Raw genomic sequence first — 27366 nt, forward strand, 5'->3', positions numbered from 1 at the left:
GAGATAAACAAAAAAGTAACCTAATCACAAGGGATTGATCAGGGAATGAGTGGTGGCGTCAAAAGGTCGCCAGCAAGCAGCCGTTTTGGCGTCGGCAACGAGCAGTGGCTTTGGCGTCGATATCGACGCCGGCAGCGAGCTGCGGTGTTTGGCTGCAGCTCCCCTTCTCTCTCCCTTTGGTTTTTTTCACAGATCAATTGCTTATCAACAAAAATATCAATAAAACAAATGATAAACAAGAAAAAGATTAACAAATCAATGATTAGCAGATACTATAAACACATACCTGAAATAAAGAGCAAGAAGAGCTATGAATTGAAGCAAGTAATTGTAGTTGTTTGAACAGCCGATAGTGACATCAGTATCTAATTAAAACAGTGACGGTAAGGATTTGTACACTCGGATATTTTTTAGCACAAAATGAAACCACAAATATCATTAATCAATTCCATTATTAATCAAGTATATACAGATGTATACACTTCTAAAACCTAAAAAATTATGGATCAATACACTTCTAAAACCTAAAAAATTATAGATCAATACACTTCTAAATTCAAGATGAATACACTTCTAAAACATAAAAATTGGCAGCAAGTTTCAATGAGACATTTTTACAAACACTTGGATTAACTTTATAAAAAATGAAATTAAGGAAGAGAGACAGAGAAAAAACGGAAAAACAAACCTATTCATATCCCAAAACCAACCGTTAAGTTGAGCAATCAAAACATTCGTAGCCAAACTCTTTGAAATGCCTTTAGCCATCGAAGTTGATAACTGCCTCTCTCCTTCCTTCACAGTCCCATTCAGCAAGCTAAACCTATAAAAACAAATGAAATAATTCGAATTCAAATTAATTAAACAAAAGCTTCGATGCATTAGAAGTGAATGGAGTGGAGTTTTGTTAATTTTACTATCGGGCTCGAGCGATTGAAAGCGCGCGATTTGCTGTTCTTTGATGGATTCGCACAATTTGATGCGTTCTTCGATTACCGCGTTGAGATAAACTTCGTCTTTAGTATGAGAATCCTTGGCTGTGGCGTTATTAGCGGAGGACATTGTGACGGCAGGAAATGACGAGAGAAATCTCCGGCGAGTGCGAGAGAGATTAGAAATGAGAAAGTTGGAAAAGAGTAACGGTGAATAGTGAAGAGCAAAGCACTACATAATAAAAAGTTAGCTATGATTTGGAATGATATGGATTTTTTCTTCCTCTTTAATTTGAGTCTATAATTTTAGGCTATTCCGAGTGTAATTTTTTTATTTGAGGGAAAGATATAGATTGAATCTTAAATTTTCGTTATATTTTTACATATTACGACCGGATACAATTACAATCCCAGTTAATAAACTTATTGCAACCAAATTAAACTCCTTTCGTAAATACTGGGTACCTAAGACATCAATTTCTTATAGTGTTATTCAAAGAGTTTAAAAATTTATTTCAACATTAAATAGTTTATTGTTTATTAGGATTTACAATATAATTAAAAATATAATTTAGTATGAGATAATAAAAAGACAACAGTTTAAAAGTGTTGCAAGATTCGGTAAAACTGTTGCGTTTTCTTATGCTAATGCAACAGTTTTCCATATTTGTTGCCTTATGTTATAAATTCCAGAATTTTGCTAATTTTTTTGCAACGGTTTTTAACCGTAACCTTTCTGCTGTCTTATATGTACTATTGCAACAGTATCGATAGTGTTGCTTTGTTAGTGTTGCTGAAAGTGACTTATGTGGTAGTGACTGTAAATACTTGCCATTGTCACCCTTGAACACTACATGTTTGGGAAGTATCACAAGTGATTTCCAGTCGATGAGGTGGAAGAGTTCCCAATGTTCATCTTTGTCAGGCAATCTGGCAATTAAGCAGTGATCATCATCTTTGCCATCCGCTAAAAAATGGCAGAGATTGTTTCCGCTTTGGACGTGCTGGAAAAGATAATTCATGTTTCTTTGGACCATGGGTTTAAACAACGTGCATGACCATTTCGATGGGTCCTCCTCCACCTTATCGCCTGCTGCGCCGATATAATGAGATGATTGGTTAATGAACCTAAGGTATTTGTTGTTGTAACAGCATCGTATGTGGACTAAATCTTTGTCCTTCACTTGCTCTATTTCGAATTTGGATGCAGGATCAGCAGCATCATTTCCATCGCATTTGATGCATCTCTCATGCTTTCCTTCTTTAACATACTGCAAACAAGAGCCATGTGATTGCAACACAACAAGCTTTGGAATTGTCGGCGTCGCCATTTCTTGCTTCTCTCTGTAATTTAATGTGTTTGTGTGTCTGTATAATTGGGGTAATTGATTCTAGGGGTCACTGTACTTTTCAAGAATTGCAAAATGGTGACCGAACTCCAAAACGTAACAAAATGGTTACTAAACTTTTAAATATGTGATTTTGGGAGGTTTTTAAGTGTTTTACGGTCAAATTATACATATCTAGTAATAAAATTTTGATTATTTATGACAAATAATACCTTATATTTCATATATACACACAATGAACAAAAAATCGACTCGAAATATTTTTCTTCAGTGACCAAAAATCCTTCTATCTTAACATAACCAAATAGTATAGTAACTAAAATGTTACGTTTTGAAATTCGGTCACCATTTTGTAATTTTTAAAAAGTACAGTGACCTCCAAAATCAATTACCCGTATAATTGAGATAGCTGCTTGCATATCTCTAAAGCCTTTGGCACCCTTTATATAGCAAAACAACGAGGTCCACTCCTCACTTTACTATCCACATATATAAATGTTGCTTTTTCTGTGTTGCTTATATATATATATATATATATATATATATATATATATATATATATATATATATATATATATATATTATAATCTTAAACTCCAGAAAAACTTTCACACAATTTCACCAAGTGTCTTGCTATATTTTATCCACGTGTTCAACTATATTCAAATTTATTTTAATTTTTATTTATATAATTTAATTAACTCTTTCTTAAGAACACAATAAATTTATAGTTATAAAAAATAGAATTACTTATAGTTGATTTTTTTTATTATTTATGCTCAATTGATGTTTTTTATTGTAAAAGAATAAATGCACGCAAATTGTTATTTTATAGTTAGAAAGCATGTTCGAATGATATTACTTTTCTTTATTTGTTTGGTGGAAAAATGTGATCTTTAAGAGAGATGTCATCCAGGTAATCCAATCTGTAAACTCGAAAATTTGCTCCCTAACTGGTTGGAGTATTTGTCAAGATATTTAACTATTCAAAAACTCTCTCGAAACTCATTTTATCAGGATTGATAGGAAGTCGAATCTGGATGCCCACAAGTTGGAAAAAGAAGAGAAGCGGAAGTTCGCAATTTTACTTGTCCAAAAATCTACCATGTATTAGCCCTAAATGCTATTTTTTTCTACCAAATGAAAAAAAAGTGCATGAACCATATTCTACGTTGGTATTTTTCTACCAAATTATTTAACTTATTTACTGTTCAAATTTTTCATATATCAAATAAGATAGGATGATAAAATATATTTGTTTTAGATTTTATTATCAAACCGGCGCAATGCGCGGGCATCGACCGAGTTAGAAATAATTACTAAAACTTCTCATTTGAAAAATAAAAAAAACAAATTATTATATCTTTTATTCGAGGCCAATTGGTAAATTAATTAAAATTTATGCAGGTTGTTGCATTTATATCTAAAACTTTTAACTTTTCTAATAATAGTATAATTTTAATATTTTATTATTGATTAATTTATTTATTTTCCATTTCACCTCAGTACAATACCGTTTATCTTCATTTAATTTTTCCGGTCATTTGTTTTTATAAATGGTGATTATATTTGCTCTACCACAAGATTTGATAGGCAAAAAAGAAGAGCTCTAGGATTTAAAAAAAAAATCTATACATCGGAATAAATTATTACCAACATAAATAAAATGAGGGCTGTGATATCTACAATGAATCACACCCTTATTAATACAATGAAAAACCAAATCCTTTGAGCTTGTAACCTCGTTGCGAAAGACCAGTTTGTTTTTAGCCTTCCATATCTCCCAAATTATAAAAAATCAAATAGTTACTCAAAGCTTTTTGTATTTGGGATTCGCTAGTTCTATCCACTGATAATAAAAAGTTGAAATATCTCCCAGAATCGAGCAAGCCATAACACCAATTTTGGCATGAAAATCAGTCTAAAACCTCCAAGCCAAAGGACAATAAATAACAATATGATTACTAGTTTCAATCTCATAGTGAAGGCAATACCGATCCTCATAGTCAAGAACTCACCACCTAGTAAAAAAGTCCTTGGAAGCAATATGTCCCCGATGCAAAAGCCAAGTGAAGAATATGCTTCCACACTAACACCATAAAGTTGTCCCGCTTCAGATTTCAGTTTGAAGCAAGCTTGACGAAACTTGCAGCTGAAAAGCTGTCACCATCGCACCATAAAACCGAGTCCCTCTGATCTGAAAGAACAACATGCTGTAACCGAGCAAGAAGAAGCTGCAGCGAATCCGCCTCTTCTAAGAGAAGGCGTCTTCTCCAATTAAACGACCAACTACCTACACTTTCGGTGGAGTTTCCTTTCAAAACAGAAACAGAAGATGCGGGTTTCATCTCCAAATAGTGAAAATTATGGAAATCGATACTAAGAGGAATTATTTTATTTTTTAGCCAAATGTCTGTACAAAATAAAATATACAAACCATTCTCAACTCTAAAATTGATATTAGAAGTAAATAACTTCCAAATATCTTCATTAAAAATGCAAAGTTTACGAACTCCTCTCTAAAGAGGAGACAAACTCTTATTCCTTTTATCAATCAAATAATTCCAAGAATTCATATTAGAGTTAGCTTGAGTAACCAAGAACCAAAGAAAATCTCTATCACAAGTTCAAAACTTCGGAACTCATTTTAGAAGCAAGCTCTTATTTCTAATACGTAAAGATGGAGTCTTAAGACCTCCAAAACAAATCGGTAAACAAATATTCTTCCAAGCCACATTACAAATACCATGAGAAGAAGCTGAACCCGACCAAAGAAAATACTTAATATAAGAATTAATTGTCGATAAAACACCATAAGGGATTGCAAAGCAACACATAGAGTATACAGGCAAACTGCAGAGAACCGATTTTATCAAAACTATACGACTGGCCGGGTACCAAAGGTTACCTTTTCAAAGAACTAAATGAGAAGTGAAATTCTGCATGATTGGGTTGAAATGAGACACAGCTAAATTTCTCTAATAAAGAGGAAACCCAAGATAAGTAAATAGGCAGTGTGTCAAATTTGCAACTTAAGATAGAAGCAGCAGCTTCTAAGTTCTCGTCACACACATTTAAACCTATGATAGAGCTCTTTTTAAAATTGATGCGTAAAACCGAGACTAACTGGAAACAGCAATGAATACGAAGGAGATTAAAGCATGACCAAATTTATTGGAGAAACATTAAAGTGTCATTCACAAACTGCAGCAGAGATAAAGATTCATGGTAATTATCAATGAAAATACCCTCGATAAGCCTCAGATCTTTAGCCTTATCAATAATAACTTTAAAACCCTCTATTGCAATAGTAAATAGCATTGGAGATAAAGGGTCGCCCTGCCGCACACCCTTCTCCATTAAAAAAATTCTCAAATGGAGAGCCATTAATCAAAACTAACATCTAAGTTAAGGCGATTTGAAATCCACTGAATCCAGGAACTATTAAAATTCATCATATGCATAACCTCCCAAAGAAACGGAAAGAAACACTTTCGAAGGCCTTTTGAAAATCCATCTTTATAATAAAAGTAGCGTTCTTATGTCTTGAACAAAGATAAATTTACCTCTGAGGCAATCGAGTGGCACTCATGAATATTACGGCCTTTAATAAAGCCGAATTGGTTGTCAGAGATGATTAAAGGCAAAAGAGGAGCTTGACTATTAGCAAGAATCATAGAAAGAAACTTGAAGATGTCATTAATGCGACTAATAGGACGGAAGTATTTAATTTTAAAAACCCCTTTTAACTTTGGTATAAGGATCAAAAAAGCAGTATTCAATCATAAAGGAAAAAATCCTGAAGAATGAAACTCAAGGAGAATCCGAAAAACATCATATTGACAGAGCTGCCAACAATGCTTATAAAAAAACATGTTAAAAGCCATCTGGTCCCGAACCTTTGTTATCATTTGCTATGCATAACAATAGAGGTTAATTCTCCCAAAGAAAAAAAAGAACATAATCATCCCTTTGGGCAGTAGATAAGAGCTTGAACTGAAGAGAATTAAGGTTAAAAGAGACAGGAGCACCTCGTTTGTAAAGACTTTGATAATAAGCATTAATCTTTGTCTTTATATTTGTCAGATTCGTGTAGCAAATCGCATCAATAACAATCTCTAAAATCTGGTTTTTTTTAGCATGGACAGAAGTTGTTATATGAAAAAATAGATTGATTTCTGTCTACCAAAAGGATCGAGTTCAGCCGCGATTTTTATAACCATCCAGTTTCCAATCGCTTAGAGAGACCAACCAACAAACTCTGAAAAGAACAGAGAGTAGTAAAATCATTAATTGTCAAATCTTTAGAGTCGCCCTCTTGTTCAATATCCTTGATTTTATTGTTAAGATTTGCAATTTTCAGATATATATCCCCAATCTGAAATAAGCTTACGGAGCTCCCATAATTTAGTAACTAAAGACGAGTGGTAATGAAGAGAGTGCCAACAACTATCCAATAAGGTATGAAAATATGGATGATCCCAACACATTTAGAGAACGAAGCGGCCTTGGACCCCAATCAAAACGAGTCACAGAGGAAAGGAATAAAGGAACATGATCAGAGAAGGATCGAGATAAGGCTTGAAGCTTGACATTCGTCAAATGATCTAAAACCGAAGGGGAAATAAAATATTTGTTAATTTTAGACTTAGAAAGTCTATTATCACATGTAAAAAAACGCCCATATAAAGGAATCTCCAATATTTTATGTCACGACCCAATATCTCGGGCCGTGGCCGGTGTTAGGGAATGCGAGTGGTAGTTACAAAACCCGTAGCAAGCCTAAAATAAATCAATACAAAATTCCACATATATTTTTTTTTGGAAGAAAAGTTTTTTGAGATTAGATCAAAGCTTACAAACATAATTTACATAAAATGTTTAACGTTTACAAAACCTCCAGCATCGTTTACAAACAAATGTATGGAAACCAGGGTCTTACTGCGTGGTCACATATACCACCTAGCCCTACCATATACACATCAAAACAAACTGTTTTGCGAAAGCGAATTCAAAACTTATACACATCAGAGTTTGGAAACATAATAAAATCGTATAAGCAAACCAGTGGGTCTTGATACTACTACTAGGTCCTTACACAACTAATACTAACAATTTATAAGCTATTATTTACGTAGTTTTTATAGCATTTATATGCTATTTTGCAGCGCTTTGTGCGTAAAATAAAAGCTTAAATAGTTAGTTTCACTTGTTTTGCATTTTTTATGATAAATGTAAATATTTGATATATTTGGAGTATTTATGAATAAAATAGAGTAAAAATGCAAAAATAGTCAGAGCCAGAAGGATTCGGGTTAAGTTCAAGGAAGCCAACCAAGTCCCAAGCCAAACAAAAACCATGTCGGCGTATTTCATGAGTTTTAACTCATTTGGCAGCCTTGTGTGACCATAATTGGAGTATGTTAGAATATGGTGCGAAGATTTGATGAAAATAGACGCCAAGAGAAAAAATGCATACTTATGAATCTGACCCCGCTGTATTGATTGAACGTTTTGGAGCATTTACAGACCTCAATTGACTTTGTGTTCCCCACAAGAAATATAGTAGACATCTTAAGCTTTCCGTAGAATCAAGAACCGGCTCATTCAGACATGTCTACAAGGGGTTATGAGGTTATGAAGTTAGAGTTTGTGCAGCTGAAAAAGTGTCGTGCAGATGCTTGGCCGGCCCACGACCTCCAAGCCCGCCAAAGGCCGGCTGAGGGCCTGGAAATTTTGGTTCTGAAAGTCTTGGGAAGTGCGGGGTCTTGGTGAGCACTCATAGACCTTCCATAAGCAACACAAATTAGATTCACACTCAAAAAGTGATCTTCCTTGACTTGCACAAATGAACTTTGACTACAACAAAAGCTCATTAATGGGAGAAGATATGCTCTTTTGGAAATAATATAAGTCAAGATTGATTCACTCAAGACAATTATGGAAGGATTTGATCATCAATCCACTCTCTATTGAAGGAAGATATACCCAACTTGATCATCACTCAAGTTCCATATGGCAGGAGGATATTTTTGGCTTGAGAACCACTTCTAGTTGCTCTATAAATAGACCTCATTTGTGTAGAGAAAGATATGCACAAAAGTAGATAGGTACTTAGCATATATTTAGACTTAGATATCAAAACATACTAGTGTTGTATAGATTATTTCTATATTTTATCTCTTATGTGCTCAAGGTGTAACTTATGCATTGTTATTATCAATATTACATTGGGTAACTAAACCTTTCGTTCGAAGGTTGATATGAACGTTTAATTATATAATTGATTGACTTTAAATATATTGGTGATTTATCGTGTTTCGATTATTAAACTTAATGCTTGGATTAAATTGAGAAATTGATTCATGATGCATGTTTAATTAACTAATTGAGAAATTGTTAATTAAATAGACCTACGTAATCGGGAACTTAAAGGACAACGCCACGAGAGTGAGTTGGAATTTAATTAATCTTTGAGTTTGCTTCATAATTACAATTCAGTTGGTTAATTGATTTTTAATAGTGCGAGAGCGAGTTATTTATCAATTAATTAATAGGTGTTAAAATTTTGTGATGATTAATATTCTTCATGCTTGAATGTATTTGATCCATTCGTTCAATGCCCTATGTATTAATTCTGACTCGAGAGATCATAGTTAAAATAGATAAGTTAATCAACAGCGTATGATTTAATAACATGAGAGTGAGTTAATGAATACGTGTTCTTGAGGTTTTCTTAATAAAGATCATTTAATCACTTGACTAGGTTCATTATAACACGAGAGTGTGTAATTTGCCTATTAGTTGGTTATTTGTTTATTTTTATCTATAGTAACTCTCGAGAGAGAGCTATAGGTGCTTCAGACTAGTCTGAACAATAATTTGGCAATACAATTGAATTGTGATTTTATCGGTTTTTGAGGCTAAAGAGAGCGGGATTTGATGTTTTAGAATAGCTCGATTCTAGATAAAATTACCAAAATATTCATTGTTCATGATTTTATGTTTTTATTCGGAATTATCAACCCTTGAGTCTTTTACTTTTATTATTTCCAAATACTAGCTTTTAAATCTTTTAAATTTAGTGATTTTAATTACTTTTTTTAGGCTTAATATCTTAAAAAACTCTGACCTTTCATCCCCTTTTCAATCCTACCCTGACGTTGCAAATCTGTCAATTTTACCCTATTTTGCATTTTTTCATTTCAATTGTACCCTAAAGCAGAAAATTGATCTTTTTTTATTTGGCAAAAATTCTCTAAATTGACCCTTTTTGCATTAGATTAACTTTTTATATTAAATTGATCATTTTTAGAAGAAATTTATTGAACTTTTGTCAAATAAATATGGCTTAATTACTTAAAAACCACTCACTTTGAATTTTTTTTTCGTTTATACCATGATCTAGGAAAAAATTCATTTATACCCTGACGTATGTATTTATGTTTCACCTCTACCCCGAAACACTAAATTAACCTCTTTTCATCAAGAAAAAAGTTTAAAATAGTTCTTCATTTTTAACCTAAACTAATTAGAGTTTAATTAGAAATGAATTTTTCTCTAAATGAAGGACTATTTTAAAAAAAAATTAAATGAAAAGAGGTTAATTTAGTGCCACGGGGTAGAAGTGAAACATAAACACATACGTCAGGGTATAAATGAATTTTTTCCTAGGTCAGAGTATAAACGAAAAAAAAGTTCAAGGTGGGTGGTTTTTAAGTAATTAAGCCAATAAATAAAGGTCAATTTTATGCTTCAGGATACAATTGAAATGAAAAAATGCAAACTGGGGTAAAATTGACAATTTTACAACGTCAGGATAAGATTGAAAAGGGGATGAAAGGTCGGGGTTTTTTAAGGCATTAAGCCATTTTTTATGAATAAGATGCATATTAAAAGCCACAAAAATGGCGGACCAAAACTCTAAACTTTCGCACAAGAAGTGGCATACTCAAGGTAGCACACTAGAGGCTACGGAAAAGAGAGATGACCAAAAGACGATCAAGGTTCAGAGTACAAAATAGAAAATGGATTTCTATAGAAATCCAAACTAGAATAACTGAAGCTCATATTACAAATTTTATAATGAAAAACCGCGTCTGTGAAACAATTCAAAATAATTGTCTCCTTGTTAACCGTAGACTGTGAGAAGATCCTTCCATTCCTGCACTTCCATATCTCCCAAACCGTTAGAAACAACAATAACTCACATAGCTCCCCGTATCGACCGCTATGAATAATGTTTTGCCATTGAATCATAAAGTCCTCGAAATTACCCGGAAAAATCCAAACTAAGCCAAGTTTCTGGAGAATACCACACCAAACACTCCTAGCAAAATCACAATGAATAATTATGTGCGCCTGCCATTCCACAACACCACAAATTGAACAGAGCGAATTTTCCATTGTGATAAACTTTAAGTGATTTTAATTACATAAAGTTTATTTCTCAATTGGTTTCTTTTAATTATTTAGTTTGGTCACAAATTCTCAAACCATTTTCGCAGCTAACCGATCAAAAGAATTCTTTAAATTAATCGTTAAGTCCATTGTCTCTGTGGGATTGATATCCGTACTTCCGGATTATATTACTTGCGCGATACCGTCACTTGCGGTTTTGCATCAACAAGTTATTGGCGCCGTTGCCTGGGACAATTGCGTATTTAATAGATAAAGAGTCGATAACTATTGGGTGAGCTAGCATTTATTTTTATTTATTTTTTTGTTTTTATTGGATTTTACATGTGGTATTGTTTTTTTCTGCAGGAAATTTGTGCATATGTTGGTTTATCTACAGATATTGAATTTCATGGTGAATCTATTTGGACATGAGCAATGACATAGGATTCAAATTGTGAGATATGTGGGAATTCTCATATTGGAAGTAAGTGTCATGATCTCTATATAAATTGGAATAATCATGCCAATTATGTGGGTGATCAATATCAAGATAGTGACCCTTATTTCAACATGTATGATCTGGGGTGAAACAACCACTAAAAAAATTTGGCTTGTTGGGACGAACGAAATTTATCACGTTAAGCCCAAAATTTATCACAACAATGTTATTGTGACTACTTTGTGACAAATTTTGTTGGTCACAACAAACAAGTCACAATAAGTCCATTTTATAGTTTGTCGCCATAAATTTTCTATTGTGATAAGATTGTTTTGTCACATTCATATTTATTGTGACGAAAATGTATATCAAAAGTAATCAAATTTTGTCAAAATTTATCGTAATATACATCGACTACTAGTGACAAAACGCTAATAACGTGACAAAAAAATATTTATCACAATTCATATAAATTTGTCACTACATACACCGAGTTATTAGTGACAAAAAGATTATGCAGTGACAAAACCATATTTATCACAATTAATATACATTTGTCACTACATACGCCGAGTTATTAGTGACAAAAAGATTGTGAAGTGACAAAAAAATATTTATCACAAGTAGTCTATCATAAAATGACGAAATTAATTGTCATATTAATTAATTAGCTGTGATAAATTTAATTTATCATAATAAGTAATTTAACATAATGTGACGATATTAATTATCATTATAATTAGTTAGTTGTGAAAAAATTAATTTATCAAAAGAAGTAATTTAACATAACGTGATGAAATTAATTGTCATTATAATTTGTCAACGGTGACAAATTTTATTTATTACAATAAATAATTTATCATAACGTGACGAAATAAATTGTCATTATATTATTTCCATTTTTATCGATACTAAAATAATTGAATACGGTAATTTGTTGCTAATATCAATGAATAAAAAACAAAATAAATTCAAATATTACATAAAATTATCAATGAATAAGTCTTTAATAATACTAAAATAACTGATCGTATGCAAACATTTAATCTATTTGCTATAAAGAAAAGAAATTAAATTAAGCCTAACTTTTGATATAGGAGACGTCCATCTTCTTTCATTCCAACAATTCCTATCTGTAAGGAAGAAAATACGTTTATTATAAACATTTTTATTTTCAAACTGACATAATTAAGTGAATAATTTTGAAATTATAAAGAAAAATTAAAAGCGTAACGAATTAAAAATATATTTAAGTAAGTCGTCACATACTAATCATTAGATGGTTCGTCATCAAGAGATTTTTCGCAGCCATCAATAGATATTTCCTCATCATCTTTTGCATTGAACATCTTTTCTGAAGGACCAATTGGTAATCTGTTTGTTTTTGCAATCAAAATTCCACCAATTTTTGAAGCATCTTTAGTTATTTTTTTGACATCAAATCCTCTAACTTTCCCTAGACCATTCTTTTTGGAAGAGGACCTAAGAAGTACAACAGTTTACCTCATGTTAGTTTGCTTTTTGTTTCCAAATTTATATGTACTTTTAAAAAAAATTATTTATATGCGGTTTTTTAAATGTTATAGTGATTGAATATAAACTACATGTCAACTATATGTCAACCTTAGAAAACACAAAATAGAGAAATACGTAAGAAATACAAAACTTTACCTCATATTAGTTTGCTTCTCTATTAAATTTTATATGTAATTGTTATACTACTTTAAAATTTCATTTTGATGCACTTGCTTAAAAGGTTATGGTGATATAACATGAACCTTATGTCTATCTTATGTCAACCTTATAAAACACAAAATAAACACAAAATAGAGAAACAAACACAAATTGCAGAAAAATATATGGTAAAAAAAACACGAAAAACAATCTTTCCATTCCGACAAAAGCATTAAAGCACATTTCTTTTTGGGAAGAAGACCTAAGAAATACTACAGTTTATCTCATGTTGGTTTGCTTCTTTATTCAAATTGATATGTATGTCTTATACTATTTTTAAATTTTATTTAGATGCAGTTTTTTAAAAGTTTTTGTGACCGAATATGAACCTTATGTCAACCGTATGTTAACCTTATGAAACACAAAATAAACACAACATAGAGAAACAAAAACGAATTTCATAAAATATATGATAAAGAATAACTTGAAAATAATATTTCCATTCCAGAAAAAGCATTGAAACACAATTTCATTTGCTAATTATATCAATTCTCTAAGCAAAATAAATGAAACACAAAATAAAGAATCAATTTAACCTAACCTACATCAACATTTGTTGGTTCAGAGGACATGGTTTCAGTTTTACCAACCATATTAACTTCAGCACCCACTGGTTCTGGAGTTGTTGAATAACAATTGTAGTGAGAATTGTTTGTAATTCTTTCTATGATATTTTGATACGAAAGAACAAACTACTTTATTTTGTCATTCAACAACGTGATTCCTGCAATTATGGTTAATGCCAAAGAGTTTTCTTTTTAGAGGGAACTTTCATTAATTAAAAAATTAAATAAGGACATTATTATTTTCGTTTCCCTTTCTTTTCTTTTTTTCGTTTCCCTCCTATTTTAATATTGTTTCCCTCCTACTAAATTCATTTTTCACTTTTTCTGATTTGATTTGCCAAAATCTTGGCAAATCATATCAGTTTGAGATATATTCTGAAAATCTTGTTGCAAAACATTTGTTTGTTACTCGAGGTAGTCCAGAAACTCGACGAGTTTATATATTTCATCGTATATATGTTCTACTGAACTCGTAATAACTCGATAAAAGAGCACATATTCGACGAGTTTAAACAATATCCTCGAGTTATAATCTGTTTTTCTTCAACTTAATCCAAATATCACCACTTTTTTAGATATGTAGAAGGAAAATGCAAAATAAAAAGTCTTTGTATCTCATATTAAAAGCAAAATAAAGAGTTTAAAGTGGACAAATGGTTGATTTTAAGGCAATTTATGGTTACTTATTAATAATTTATGGTTATTTTTTTTATGGTTATTTATAAATAAGAAGAAAGGAGGAAACAAACATCATGCTATAGAGGAAGGCGCAATTCAAATTCTACCATTAAAACTAACACAGCACTTATTCTAGGAAGAAAGATGCAAATTTCAATTAAGGTTCACTCCAAAGTTAGCTGGAACTATAAGTCTTGGGATCAAGTGTGGTTACTTGTTAGTGGAACAAGAATCATTTAATAAGAAAAGACCCGTGCTCAAGGTTATTAGATAAAACATAACATATATTAAACAAGGAAAAAATAAATATAAAAATCAGAAGATTAATATTTAAATGGATGGATAGACCTATATACTAACACTTGGGGTAACCTATTTGAAAAACATCCGAGCCTCATGAGCTATTACATCTTAAAGTATCATTTAAATCCTTTTGCACTTGAAATAAAAAAAATTATACAATTGTGCATGCAATAGAAGAATATAGCTAATTTCAAGCCTAGGAATGAGTTACTCAAACTATTCCAGACTTGAAAAATAAGAAAATTAATAAATATGTTAAATATTATATGCATGCTTTAGTCTAAGATCAACAAGTCAATGTTTTATGGGACAATAATAAATTCAATGCATGTTAAAGAAAGGACATTGCATGATATTAACCACAATACTACTGCTTCAAACGCCTAAAAACAATCCTGAAAATGTCATCTCATTAAAGCCAAAAAAATCAGTTCAGCTATAAAAACAAATTCCAAATTGATTGACAAACAAGTCTCTAAAATATCATGCATTTGCTAATTTTATTAACTTAATCTAAGTAAAGCAGAGTAAAATTTCAGTTTATCATAAGAGCGGAGTACATAAGTTAAAATGAAAAATTGAAAAATTACCTTAAAACTGAATTCAGATTCTATGGAACCAAATGGGTATCATACATATATTCTATCTTTCTCTTTAAATACTCATTGAGATGTTTCTTTGGGAAACATTCAAGGTAACTTGTTTTAAGTGTTCGTGAACCTTTAAAGCTCCCAATAGAAAAGTGATTAAACAAAAGTAAACAAAATGCATACATACAGTAAGTATTCCAATTAGTTTATGTCAATGCCTTCAATTCTTATAAAATTATTTGCATAGTTTTAAAATGAACAATTAAAGCTTCTTTTCTGTAAAAATCTGGGTCTATACCCATTCTTGATCACAAGATCAAACAACAAAGAGTTCAAATTACAAACATCAAACATGCCAAATTAGGAATACCCATCATTCAAAATCACAACCAACATCCCACATGAAAACAAATAATGAACAATAACATGAGGAAAAAAAACTTAGCTCACCAAGTTTCTGTTTGATTTTCTTTCTCATTCTCTTCTTTCTCTGAAAGCCCTCTACTTCCCTATTTACTAGTCCGACTGATGAATATATAGCAATTAAATTCAAAAATTAGGAGATGGTCAAGAATATAGAAAGTAATAATTCATAAATGAACATAAAAGAAATTAAATGCTTAGCTTTTAGGCTCTTTGATTCCATCTTCTCATCTCTGTGTTTGCTGGCTCGAGCCCATTAATTAGGTTTTGATCTCCAGTCAATGATTTTCATTATACCTGAAATAGGGATGTGAGAGCGTATGTGAAGCCGACGCGTTGCATATCACATACAATTAAACCACCAAATGCAGTGATTACGCAATGCAGCAACAAAACCAGATATCACTTGGCATGAATGTAACAGCAGACATAGTGGGGGAAATGAAAACAAATGGGCAGAAAAATGTACTTTATATTGTGAAAAAATACAAAGCTCTAATATGGCTCTGCTTTAACTTTATATACAATTGAAGTGACATAAAACGCATCGGTCCTATAAATTTATCATCTGACCGCAACCAATCTCTCTACTGCCGATAGCTAAATTAAATCTCAGTGGTAGAACTTCAGACGAGCGCTCCAATCGGTTTCTTTTAAAGAAACTGTTTGCAGGAAAAGCAATTATCATGCATCATCTCCATCCATATATTCTTCTATGCTAAAAGGTAGATTATGATCTAAAACGACCTGATTGAATAATCTTAACACTTATATCATCCATTGAGCACCTTTTAATTGCTAGCTCAACCAGCTTTTTACAAGCATTAGATGGTTCTGGCTGGTCAACTCCGACGCATGATGCACGAACAGGATCGATTGCCTCCTGATTACTAACATGTAGGATCAACAAAGAAAAAAATATCAGTTCAGAATTCGAGCTTCACTAAACAAGCAAAAACTACTCTGCTATAAAAATTTGAAAATTTACCTTATCCCAAAGGCCATCAGATGCTAAGATGAAGAACTCACAATCTGTATCAATCCTCAATACTTTAGTTTCTTGTTCCGTAATAACAAATTGTTTTAAATGCCGATCCCCAATTCGTCTAGTTATTGCAAGAGATCCTTGTATTCTCCATACACCGCGACAACAATCCACATAACCATCTTACGGTAACAAAGAATTCTGATCAAACTTCTTCAAAAGAATCTAGTAACAATAAAATAACACAATTTTACACATAATAGAAAACAAGATAACACATTAACTTGTAATATCCCGTAAAATTTTAATTTATTTTCTTAATAACTTCCGACGATTTTCCGATCGTTTTTAAGAAAAATCGAAGTTAACGGTCTGGTTCGAGTTGGTTCGTGATGGGTTGATGTTGTGGTTCAACCATTTATATTTTTAAATCAAAAAGAAGTATCGAAGCTGTTATCATCCTCCAAAGATCGCTGTCCGGTAAGCTTCTTATTCCATTTGATTTCAGATTTTGTCTTTGAACGGCATTACGTATTTATGATCGTTCTCTTCCGTTTCTTGATCGAAATCAGAACCGTTCGATCCCAGAGATTGTAGACTCACGTATCTTCGATCCCCCACCTCGTTTTCGTTGAACGGTACGTGATCGACCTCGTTTCCAATCGCCGTACGGTTTCCGTTTTTAGTTTTGCCTTTACTGTTCTTTCTTGGATAAGTTGCTGCCGTTTCTTTTCCCTTGTTTAATGCTATGGGATGAATGATTATTGAGAGATTAGTTGTTGTTAGTTGTGAATAACTGCTTAGATTGAATTGGTACGAAAATTGCTTCGATGATCGTTGTCCTCCTCCATTTTTGTTATTCGGTTTTCTTTGTTTTCGGGTGTTCATGATTTAAATTCCATCTCTGTTGATTTCATTGATATCTTTAGCATTAGGTTTTATTTAGTTAAGTTTGGTATTTAAGCATTAAGGATAAATGGTGTTGTGATTCAAATTTGGGGTAGGCGGGTTAATCAGTAAGGTTAGAGCTTGAAGATGGTTGATGTGCTAGGGTGGTTCCTCAATTTCTTTGTTTAAAACAAGTTAATACTTAAGGTTTTTGATAATTGATTTTGTTTTAATAATAATAACTTTCAATTCCCGCTTTGATTATAAATTGGTAAATTGTAAATAATAAGTGTTTTACAAAATTTGGTTAATATTATTACTCGGGTAATTATAATTTATCTTCGAACAACTTAGTGGCTAATTTACAATTTAGCCCCTAAACATATTTAAAACTTATTTAATTAAGTTTTTGGTTAATAACTTTATATTTAGTTTTAAATTGTAAACAGAAGCAATTAAATTGATTTTGGATGTCAAATTAGTTAAAGTACAATTTAGTCCCTAATTGGCAAAAGTACAGTTTAGTCCCTAAATGGCTAAAGTACAATTTAGTCCCTAAACTTTTATAAACTTAAATGTGTTAGATTTTTGGGGTGTAACTTGGGTTACTTGGAATTGAAGTTATTGAGTTCCGCTTTTAAAATGGTTTATTATTTTATGGAAATATTTTATAAATATAAACTCGGGTTTATATTTGATAAACGTTTTGAGTCGGGTTAGACTTGGGTCAACCGACAAGTGAGGTTAGCTTGGTAGTTAATGATAACTCGGCTAACCCACTATTTGGAAATTAATTATTATTTATAAATTATTAAATAATATTTATAAATTGGATTTTTAAGCGAGAACTCAATAGACTTGTATTAATTGGGATTTATTACCTATCGGGTACTTTGTGTTAATTTGGTTTGTTTTATTCCGACGTGTTATCTGTGCTAGTCCTATGTGGTGTCTAGTACTCTCTAGAGTTAGGGTCTGTTTTTAATAATTATTTTATTTGTTTAGACCCGTCTATTGTTCGTGCTCCAGAAGCGAACCAGGATTAGTTGCTTGCCGGTATTTCACGTGGATTATCAAGCAGTGAGTTTGTACTTACTATTTACCGCTTTATTAAGTAAATTGTTATTTTAATATTAAATATATATACTGTACGTATATTTCGAACTGTTTTTATATTATGGCTTCTAGTTGGAACATGCTACCTAATGGGCATCATTAGGACTGCGTGCGCACCGGTAATGATCTGAGAAAGGTAATTATGGTAACGTGGTAACTCGGTGTGAGCATAGCTCTCGGGACCAAGTAGAGTAACTCGGTGTAGCTCAGCTCTCGGGACCAGACCTATTGGATTATGTTTATTATTTAGAATTGTGGATTAGGGTTCCAACTATTATTCGTAATATCGATATTAAATGTTTTAAACGGTTTTAAAGGTTTTCCCCTTAATAAATGTAGATAGTGGTATAAACTCATCTCAGTATATCTAACCCCGTTGTTTTCCAATTTTTCCCAGGGTTATGATTTGAGAGAGTCTGGTGATCTCCGCATTTACTTTTCCTCGGAGGTTCCATTTATTTTAGTAGAACTATCAAACTATTTTATTCTTAGACCGCAGTAGTTGACTAGACGTCTTTATTATTAGTACAGTTGTTTGTCGGATTGGTCTGACTAGTTATATTGCTTTGGCATGTTATATTATTTACATTGGTTTATGACAAATCTATATTAAATTCGGAATTGGATAAGCATGTTATTTTAACTGTTGAATATTATAACTACTAGATTTAGGTTGGAGTCTCGGTTGCCCCCGAGCATTGGTTTTTCTGCAGGTTTATGTGTTTATATGTTAATTGAAAGGCTAGTTACGGGTTTTGGTACTACATTACCCATACCCTAGCGCCGGTCGCGATTCATGAAATGGGTCGTGATATAACTGAAAAATACTTCATATCTTAACTTCTTCATAGAGTTATCGACTTATAGTCTTGTTTTATGCATATAAAAGCTAAATTAAAAAATGAGCATGAATCCCTAGACCCTACCGATCCTCGAATTCTTATAAGAATCTCGTAATTTAAGAATATAATTTGATCATCATTTATAACAACAAAAAATCAACACAATAACTACGAAAAATTTCATTTCTTTACTTTTAGGTTCTATGAATCGAACCAATTTGAACCCAGAGATATCAAAAATAAATTGCAAAAGAAACCCATAAGAGCAAACATAATATACATACCTTAAGTTTTTTATTTTCATTATACCAAACTAAATCGACCCTTTTCGTTTCAATTGAATCAATTTCTATAAATTTTTACAATGCAACAAACTGGTTTCAATATTTGTTTCTTTCAATTTTTAGAAAATGGGGAGATATGGGCGATTTTGGAGAGCAAAGAGCGGCTGAAAAAGCAAAGAGAAAATGATTTCAAAATTTTTTTAGGTCAGAGGCGCCAATCTATTTTCATTTCCCGCTTAAGTGCCTTATTTTTGTAACCTATGTTATTTTTCATTTAAAAAAGGAAATAAAACCGGACCTAATTGTTAAATTTAGTTTAATATTTCTCGACCGAATAATATCTAGTAACAATTAGTAGCCTTATTGCGATTATTTTTTAACCGCGATAGATAGCCTTATTGCGATTGAATAGTAGTCTTTTTGCAAAAAAATTGGCCTTTAAAAGACTGATCGTAGTGATTTAAGTGAATAATTTTAAAATTATAAAGAAAAATAAAAGTGTAATAAATTTTAAAATACAATTTAAGCCGTCACATACCGTTTGGTTCCATATCCGAGTCCACGAACATAATCAGATTTTGATTTATCCAAAACAATTTGTTAGAGAAACTATATTTGGAACAAATAAATATTTTTCCCACTCGTCCATTTTTATGAATTTTCTAATGTTTTTAATTAGTAAGATTTGGAATTTTGTAGTATCTAAATTTATTCAAATGAGTTTGATTTTACTCACACAATCACTATTAAAATTGTATTTTCTGTGTTTGTTTAGGGGTTAAAGTTTAGGGTTCAGGCTTTATTAGGGTTTAGGGTTTTAGGGTTCCTTTTTGTAGGTCGACGGCACGGTAAAAATTGCAAAAAAATTACAAACTCACCTAATGCTTTGTAAAAAACATATATTTAACGCGCTATTCATATTTCTATCCAATCATGAATTAATACATTATTCACATCTTGAGAATTTATATAACTAAATGAAAAATATATTGATGTGGAAGTAAAACTAACATCAATTAACGACTCTGTATTATAAATGAGAGATAAAATAAATTATGATAAACTACATTTGAAGCAAATAAGAAATTTTACCACTTTCATTCATTCTTATAGTTTTTTTAATGTTTTTAATTAGTATGATTTGAAATTTTGTAATATTTAAATTTATTCAACTGAATTTGATTTTATTCGCATAATCATTATTAAAATTGTATTCTTTTTATTACTATTGATAAAAATAATTATTTCTTTATTAAGTGCATTTCCTATTAATTTTCTAGCTGAAATGATACTTGCTTCAAAAAAATAAAAAAATAAAATGTGTCGAACAACTTAAAAAAATGTTAATATATGTGAGCGGAGCGGGGTCGGAGGCTCGCTCACCCAGAGTTATGGCAGACTTCTATTTTGGGAAAGTTTGAAATATGTGGAGTCACCACCTAACTTAGTTAGGAATGCCTTGTAAAATATCCAGACCAGCCCATATTTGCATACTTGTTTATTAACGCTAAACATGCAAATGTATATTACATTATAATATATTTTTCAAAAGATTTTAGATTTTTATCAATCTCTTTCAAAAATTTAATTTACTTTACTTTTATTTTATTTTATTATATCTTAAGTAAAAATAATATTTTTATGATCATGCTCAATTAATGACATACATGACAAGTTTATATCAAAACAGTAAAAACATTGCATGGATTATATTCTGAACTGGGCGAATCATTGGAGATAGAAAACTAATTTCGCACATGTTTATAATACTGATAGAAAACCAATAGTAAATCTTTAGTAAGCCAATAGTAGACTGATAGTACATGTTTATAATACTGATAGTAAACTGATAGTAAACCGATGGTAAGCCGATGAAACCAATGATCACTGATGAACTAACAATTAGAGCTTAATGATAATACAGTAACACCAAAAAAATTGTAATCTTAGAAACAATTGTATACTGACATTATCATATGACAATCAAAGCATGTGTAATCTAGATTACAAACAATTGTATACTGACATGATAACTACATCTAAAACAAATAGTGAGAAACTTGTGCTTTATATAGTAAGAGTAAAATAGTAATTAAAGTAACACAAAGAGCAGAAATTTAAAACAGAATATTTGTAATGTAATTGTGCTAATTTTTTCGTGTTAAGGTAAAAAATTCTATTATATTTATTATTTTAGGTAAATCTCTAAATTTCCCTAGTTCTTTTGCGAATTATGTGCGATAGGTATCTCGGGCGAGACTCAAATCCATTTTTTACTATTTAAGTTCTTTAACGAACTACGTGGGTGTAGACTTCTATTTTCCGGACAGGTAAAAAGTGATAAGGGACTGAAACGTCTGATGATGATCTCCAGAGAAATTAGTCCGGGTGACAAGCTTATGGTCCGATAATTTGATTCCGGCCTGACATATACGTAGACGTCTCAGCACATAAACCGAGATTCAAATACAAATTTTTTAAAATATTTTCTTTTGTGATTTTAGTTCTTTTACAAATTACGTGGATTTTGATTCCGGCATGACAGATATGTAAGCATCTCGACACACAAATCGAGACTCAAATCCTATCCTTTTTTAAATCCATCCTTTTACCAAACTTTAGTTTTTTTAAGAATTATGTGATTTTTTATTCCGGCCTGGCGGATACGTATGCATGTATGGATCCAAATTTAATTCTATTTAAAAAAAATCGCAAAAAAAAAGGTGTGCAAATTTCTCCTTTCCTTAAAATAATTATACCAGATTGTAAATGGAAAACAAAAACAGCGGGAGAAATTGCGCTCTTTTTTTTTTCAGGTCTAAACAATTGGCTCCAACTGTAATTTTTCACTCCATCTCATCTCCTTTCATTCATCTATTAACTTTTTTAACCTAATTCTCTCATTCAACAGATTCCTCTCATCTCCTCTCATTTTCTCCATCACCTCTCAATCTCTGTCATCATCTAAATCATCATTTTCATGCCATGGCTCAACAATCATTCGTCGTATTTCTATCATGGTTGATCGAACACCGCCGTCTATCACTTTTGCCCATCATAAAACTTTGCTGCGTCAATTTCTTATCGCATCTCAGTTTTTTTTGTTTAATTTCGACCACACAACTGAGATCGAACATGATGCGAAATTGTTATTTCAACTGAGAATGAATAGGTGAATATTTGTCATTTCAATTGAAGTATTTATGAAATGGGAATGTGCTCAAATTTTGGTTCTGATACTCTATTTCTTTATCTTTTATTGAAGAGGAATGAGATTTTTGTAATAGCTTGCAGTTCAGATTTTTCGGTTTTGATACATTAAAATGGGCTGCAATTACCCCTGGTAGGTTTTCTTTTCCATTATTCTCTTTTTTTTTCCATGTGTCTTGAATTTACCAATTACTGTTCTTGATACAAGCTGACTTGGGTAAATGGTCTAGTTAAAGCAATAGATGCTCTGCTTGTTTACATTCATTTCAAGTTGATGATATTGGCACATTACAATAACTTTAATTAGGACAGAATTAATCAAAAAAACAAGAGCCTAGGATTATTTGTTTTCTTCTAAAGTTTCTTGTTTGATTATATAGTCACATTTCCGATTATGTACTGCCTCCATTATATACAAGGTTGATTTAAATAGTGGATTGAACGATATATCTACTAGCTAGTTGTTTCCTCCCCATTTTAGTTATTTAATTCAATGTTGACTGATTTCCTGAATTGTTAGTCAGTTCTTACTCAACAATCATTTGAAAATGCTTCTCCTTCTGCCTCTCCATGTATTTAATCGCTAATAAGATGGTTTGGGGGGGGGGGGGGGGAGAGGATTATCATTGGTAGTTGTTAATTATATGAAATAATTTTTTTTGATTTGAACAATCTTTACTATTATCGTTCTATCACCGAGCTAATAGCCCATTATAAGGGCCTCCCGGCGGGGGCTAAATTTGTATTCTATGGTTCTCAAATTTTGCCTTATAAAGTGTTCTAGTTATGCATAATCTGCTGCATTATTTGTTAAGGTGAATGAGGTCATACAAAGAAATGGTAGTGGACCATACAATTTGTGATTTTGAAATTTGTGATTTTGATTTGAAATTTATGGTTTTCACATTGGGAAGATTGCATGATTTTGCAAGAAATACGCGCATCTTGAAGTCCATTAAGTCTGATCTTGATTACATTTTTCAGAAGCTTAGATATATAGCAATACAGTGAAGCAGCTTAATACTCATTCGACTGATGCTCTTATTGCTAATTAAGCTTGCACAGGAATGAACTTGGTACGAAATGGTTATTGTGTAACTTCTCCTTTTTATCCCCTTGAACTTTCTCTCCAGAAGTATATGTATCTCTTTATTAACAATAAAGAATTCATGTACTTATATGCAGGTAAGCCTTCTGAATCAGGAAATAATTGTGGAGAAGATACAGTTAGGTGTAGAAACAAAATTGAGGAGTTCAAATGACGCAACGATATTTCAGGAACAAGTATATTTAAAACTGGGTGGTGAAGCTCAATGCATGGGGCTGCCTACCATTTCCTTAAGATAGTATCTGCTTTCCCTAATATGAACAGTCATTTCCTCTCATCTCCTACATCCAGAGGTTCAATTTCCATAGAAGAGTATGTCTTTATTTTTGTGTTATAGCGAGTAATGACTGGCTTAACCTGAATTCAAACAACATCAAAGTATCCCATAAACTTAGAAACTATACCATATTTCATAAATAATTAGGATTGTTTTATGTGTTCATTAATTATTATATTGCTGCTCTCTTATCATTATCATCAATAACATTCGTCCTTGTTTATGGGATATTTAGTTATCATCAATAACTTCTTATTATTCAAATCAGTATGTACTGGTCTAATTTTAGAAGTGTGAATTTTGCCTTTACTTTGGAGTATTTTTTGCATAATCAATCTCTCTGGTGAAATTTTGAACATGGTGCAGAAAATCTAGATTCATAGAAACTCAAATTAGCGGTTTTAAATATTATTGCATAATGCATTGGACATTAAGTCTTCTATTATTTTCTTGTGAATCAAAATCTCTAGCAAATCGGCTGCAACGCCACCTTCACTAACGATGATAATTCAGAAGATTCTTGCCAATACCATGATTCGCTATGCTCGTAATTCTATCTAGTCAATTATAATTAGTACTTATAAACAATGACTCTACTTTGTTAAATTATGGTTGCACTTGTGGATTTTACTTGGCAGCTTTTCAATCACCTTGTTTCATGTACACAATTAGGCTAAACAGTGACTTTCTATGATTATTTGTGCAATTTAAATGAAGCTATTTAACTTATAAAATTACATGATCAGCTCCAATTAGTATGCATAAGCTATTGCTCATATAAAATTGAGTTGATTTGAATTTTGCATTGTTTAAAGCGTTCTTTCCTATCGTTAGTTGCGCTTTTTAAGTAGTAAAATTAACTGAATCAAATAAATTCTTATAGAGGACAAAGGTAAAGGGAGAGAGATGGAAATTAATTAAAGATTCTCCACTCTTCTAGAATTGATGGACTGCTGCTACTACTCATAAATCAAAATGCAATTATTCTTCTTGAAATTTTATTTGATCAATTGATGAACATACCATTTTTCAAATGACTACTAGTCAGTGACGTAATACTTGCAATATCTGTTAAGCGTGACCTCTCGTTTGCTTGGACTAACTGCATAGGCTCTCTTGAGTGTTAATTAACAATTTAAAAGCTTAAAGTCTCATCCTTGAGTTATGGTTTTTTGAGTTGTGATGTCCTGCATTCTGTATAGTATATTACAATTGGGAACCTTTTGGCAATTGGCACTTCTGTGATTGTAATAGTTGTATTTAGATAGTTATACATTTCTAGTGTCGTTTAGTAACTTTACGTTCCTTTTATCTTATATGTTACGCTGCAAATATTTTCTAAATTATCTTTACCACTGCAGATTGTTATTATCATAAATTACATATGCTTGTTCAGGAGTTAAAGCTGTCTTTTAAAATTGGCAATTAAATTCAAAATTTAAATATTGTTTCTGTGTCATGAGGCTTGCAAATTAAATAATTAGTTATTTTGTCATGTGAAATTTGAAACATATGAGATTAAAATATACACCCACTGCCCACTTATTAAGTTTGCTATGCTCAAATGGTATTTGCAGGTGGAAGTTAGAGTAAGAGAAGGAAGGGCGGTCAATATTCACATGTTTTGTGCTCGTAGACTGGGATTACTTCTCTCTACTGTGAGGGCCTTGGACAATCTTGATTCAGCTGGTTTCCATGGAATGATGCGATTCACAGTTTGTATGTGAAATCATATGACAAACTGATCAGGCGATAACCTTAGTTCTTTAACTCAATTTGTCTGTAGCAACAAAATTATGTTCTTTAGTAATTTTTCTTTATTTTCTAATTTTTTTAGTATCGAACATCCTTAATTTTATGTTCTCTTTCTAAATTATGACGATAATTTTAATGTTTTCCAGTAAGGCAATTCAATGAATATAATTCTCTTTGGCCAATTGAGCTCTTCAGGACTGAAGCACACTTACTTAAAAATCAAGATAAGGCTATATACTCGAGGAATTATGTACGTGATAAAATAAGCAGTAACAAACACATCAACGACGAAAGTGCGGCGGCAGCAAAAGTACAACAAAGGAGTTGATGTGATAGTGTGGTGTCAATATTTAGCAAAAAATGTTTTGCCCTATCTTGATTTTTATTTTAAAGAATGAAGAGTGTTTTGATAAAATAAGAAGTTAACCTAATTTGGATATTTTAATATTAATTGACACATACCCTTTTTATCACAATAAAATACAATTTCATGATCCATTTAATTTTGTTATCATTAATTTTGTTTCCAATTGCATAGTGACATAATATTTATTTATCATAATATCATTTAACTTCACTTAATTGCTGTAAAAATAAAGTTGTCACAATATTTTTACATATTATGATAAAATTTATTTTATCGTAATAACTGTATTTTTAATATAAAGTGACAAAACGTTTTTTGTCAAAACACTTTATCACAATAAACATAATTAATTTTTATAATGACAAAAATATTTGACACAATATTTAATTATCACAATATCATATAATTTTAACTAATTGCTGCAAAATAAAATTTGTCAACACTGCATTTAAACATTATGATAGAATTTCTTTTATCATTATAATTGTAATTTTTAATATACGGGGACAAAGCATTTACTTTGACAAATCACTTTGTCACAAAAACATATTTAATTTTTTATAGTGACAAATAAAATTGACACAATAAACTGTAGTGGAAAGATTGTTTTTCGAGTTTTTTTTTTATCATATATTTTCTGCAATTTGTTTTTATTTCTCTATTTTGTGTTTCATAAGATTGACATAAGATTGACATAAGATTCATATTTTGTCATTATAACTGTATTTTTAAAACACGGGAACAAAACATTTGTTTTGGTAAAATACTTTGTCACAAAAACATATTTAATTTTTTTTGCAGTAACGAATAAATTTGACACAATATTAATATATTACAATATCATTTAATTTCACTTAATTGATGCAAAAATAAATTTGTCACAACATTTTTACAAATTATGATAAAATTCATCTTATCATCATAACTTTATTTCTAATATACAATAACAAAATGTGTTTTTTTGGAAAAATACTTTGTCACAATAAACATAATTAATTTTTCTAGTGACAAAATATAGTTGCTGCAAAATAAAATTTGTCACCGCTTTTTCAAATATTATAATAAAATTTATTTTGTCATAATAAAAATATTTTAAATTACGGCGACAAAATTGTTTTTT

General features: G+C 31.2%; 2 protein-coding genes and 1 long non-coding RNA gene across 3 annotated transcripts; 1 reads left to right on the forward strand and 2 right to left on the reverse strand.

The window, feature by feature from the left end:
* Positions 1 to 255: 255 nt before the first annotated feature.
* On the reverse strand, positions 256 to 2780 carry LOC126681701 (uncharacterized). Its single transcript, XM_056105878.1, has 6 exons — positions 2674 to 2780; positions 1687 to 2300; positions 1339 to 1397; positions 974 to 1164; positions 689 to 823; positions 256 to 286 (listed from the first exon to the last, which is right to left on the reverse strand). The coding sequence occupies exons 2-6, from the start codon at positions 2261 to 2263 to the stop codon at positions 256 to 258; spliced, it is 993 nt and encodes a 330-aa protein (XP_055961853.1). The 5' UTR covers positions 2264 to 2300; positions 2674 to 2780.
* A 13281-nt stretch (positions 2781 to 16061) lies between these two features.
* On the reverse strand, positions 16062 to 17287 carry LOC126681702 (probable protein phosphatase 2C 30). Its single transcript, XM_050377256.2, has 3 exons — positions 17071 to 17287; positions 16377 to 16581; positions 16062 to 16304 (listed from the first exon to the last, which is right to left on the reverse strand). The coding sequence occupies exons 1-3, from the start codon at positions 17285 to 17287 to the stop codon at positions 16145 to 16147; spliced, it is 582 nt and encodes a 193-aa protein (XP_050233213.1). The 3' UTR covers positions 16062 to 16144.
* Positions 17288 to 22355: 5068 nt separating this feature from the next.
* LOC126679864 (uncharacterized) lies at positions 22356 to 26025 on the forward strand. Its single transcript, XR_007641001.2, has 5 exons — positions 22356 to 22701; positions 22795 to 22872; positions 23724 to 23815; positions 23925 to 24159; positions 25702 to 26025. It is a non-coding gene; the product is annotated as an uncharacterized LOC126679864 (long non-coding RNA).
* Positions 26026 to 27366: the final 1341 nt, after the last annotated feature.

The sequence above is a fragment of the Mercurialis annua genome, linkage group LG5 (assembly GCF_937616625.2).
Source record: "Mercurialis annua linkage group LG5, ddMerAnnu1.2, whole genome shotgun sequence".
Lineage (NCBI taxonomy): Eukaryota > Viridiplantae > Streptophyta > Magnoliopsida > Malpighiales > Euphorbiaceae > Mercurialis > Mercurialis annua.

Coding starts and splice junctions, on each gene's coding strand:
- LOC126681702 (XM_050377256.2), bottom strand. CDS start 17,287: ATGAACACCCGAAAACAAAGAAAACCGAATAACAAAAATGGAGGAGGA. Junction 16,582..17,070: donor CAAAACTAAAAACGGAAACC/GTACGGCGATTG, acceptor TGTTACCGTAAG/ATGGTTATGTGGATTGTTGT. Junction 16,305..16,376: donor TTTCAAATTTTTATAGCAGA/GTAGTTTTTGCT, acceptor CCTACATGTTAG/TAATCAGGAGGCAATCGATC.
- LOC126681701 (XM_056105878.1), bottom strand. CDS start 2,263: ATGGCGACGCCGACAATTCCAAAGCTTGTTGTGTTGCAATCACATGGC. Junction 1,398..1,686: donor CTATCGATACTGTTGCAATA/GTACATATAAGA, acceptor TTGATGTCTTAG/GTACCCAGTATTTACGAAAG. Junction 1,165..1,338: donor TAAGTTTATTAACTGGGATT/GTAATTGTATCC, acceptor TTTATTATGTAG/TGCTTTGCTCTTCACTATTC.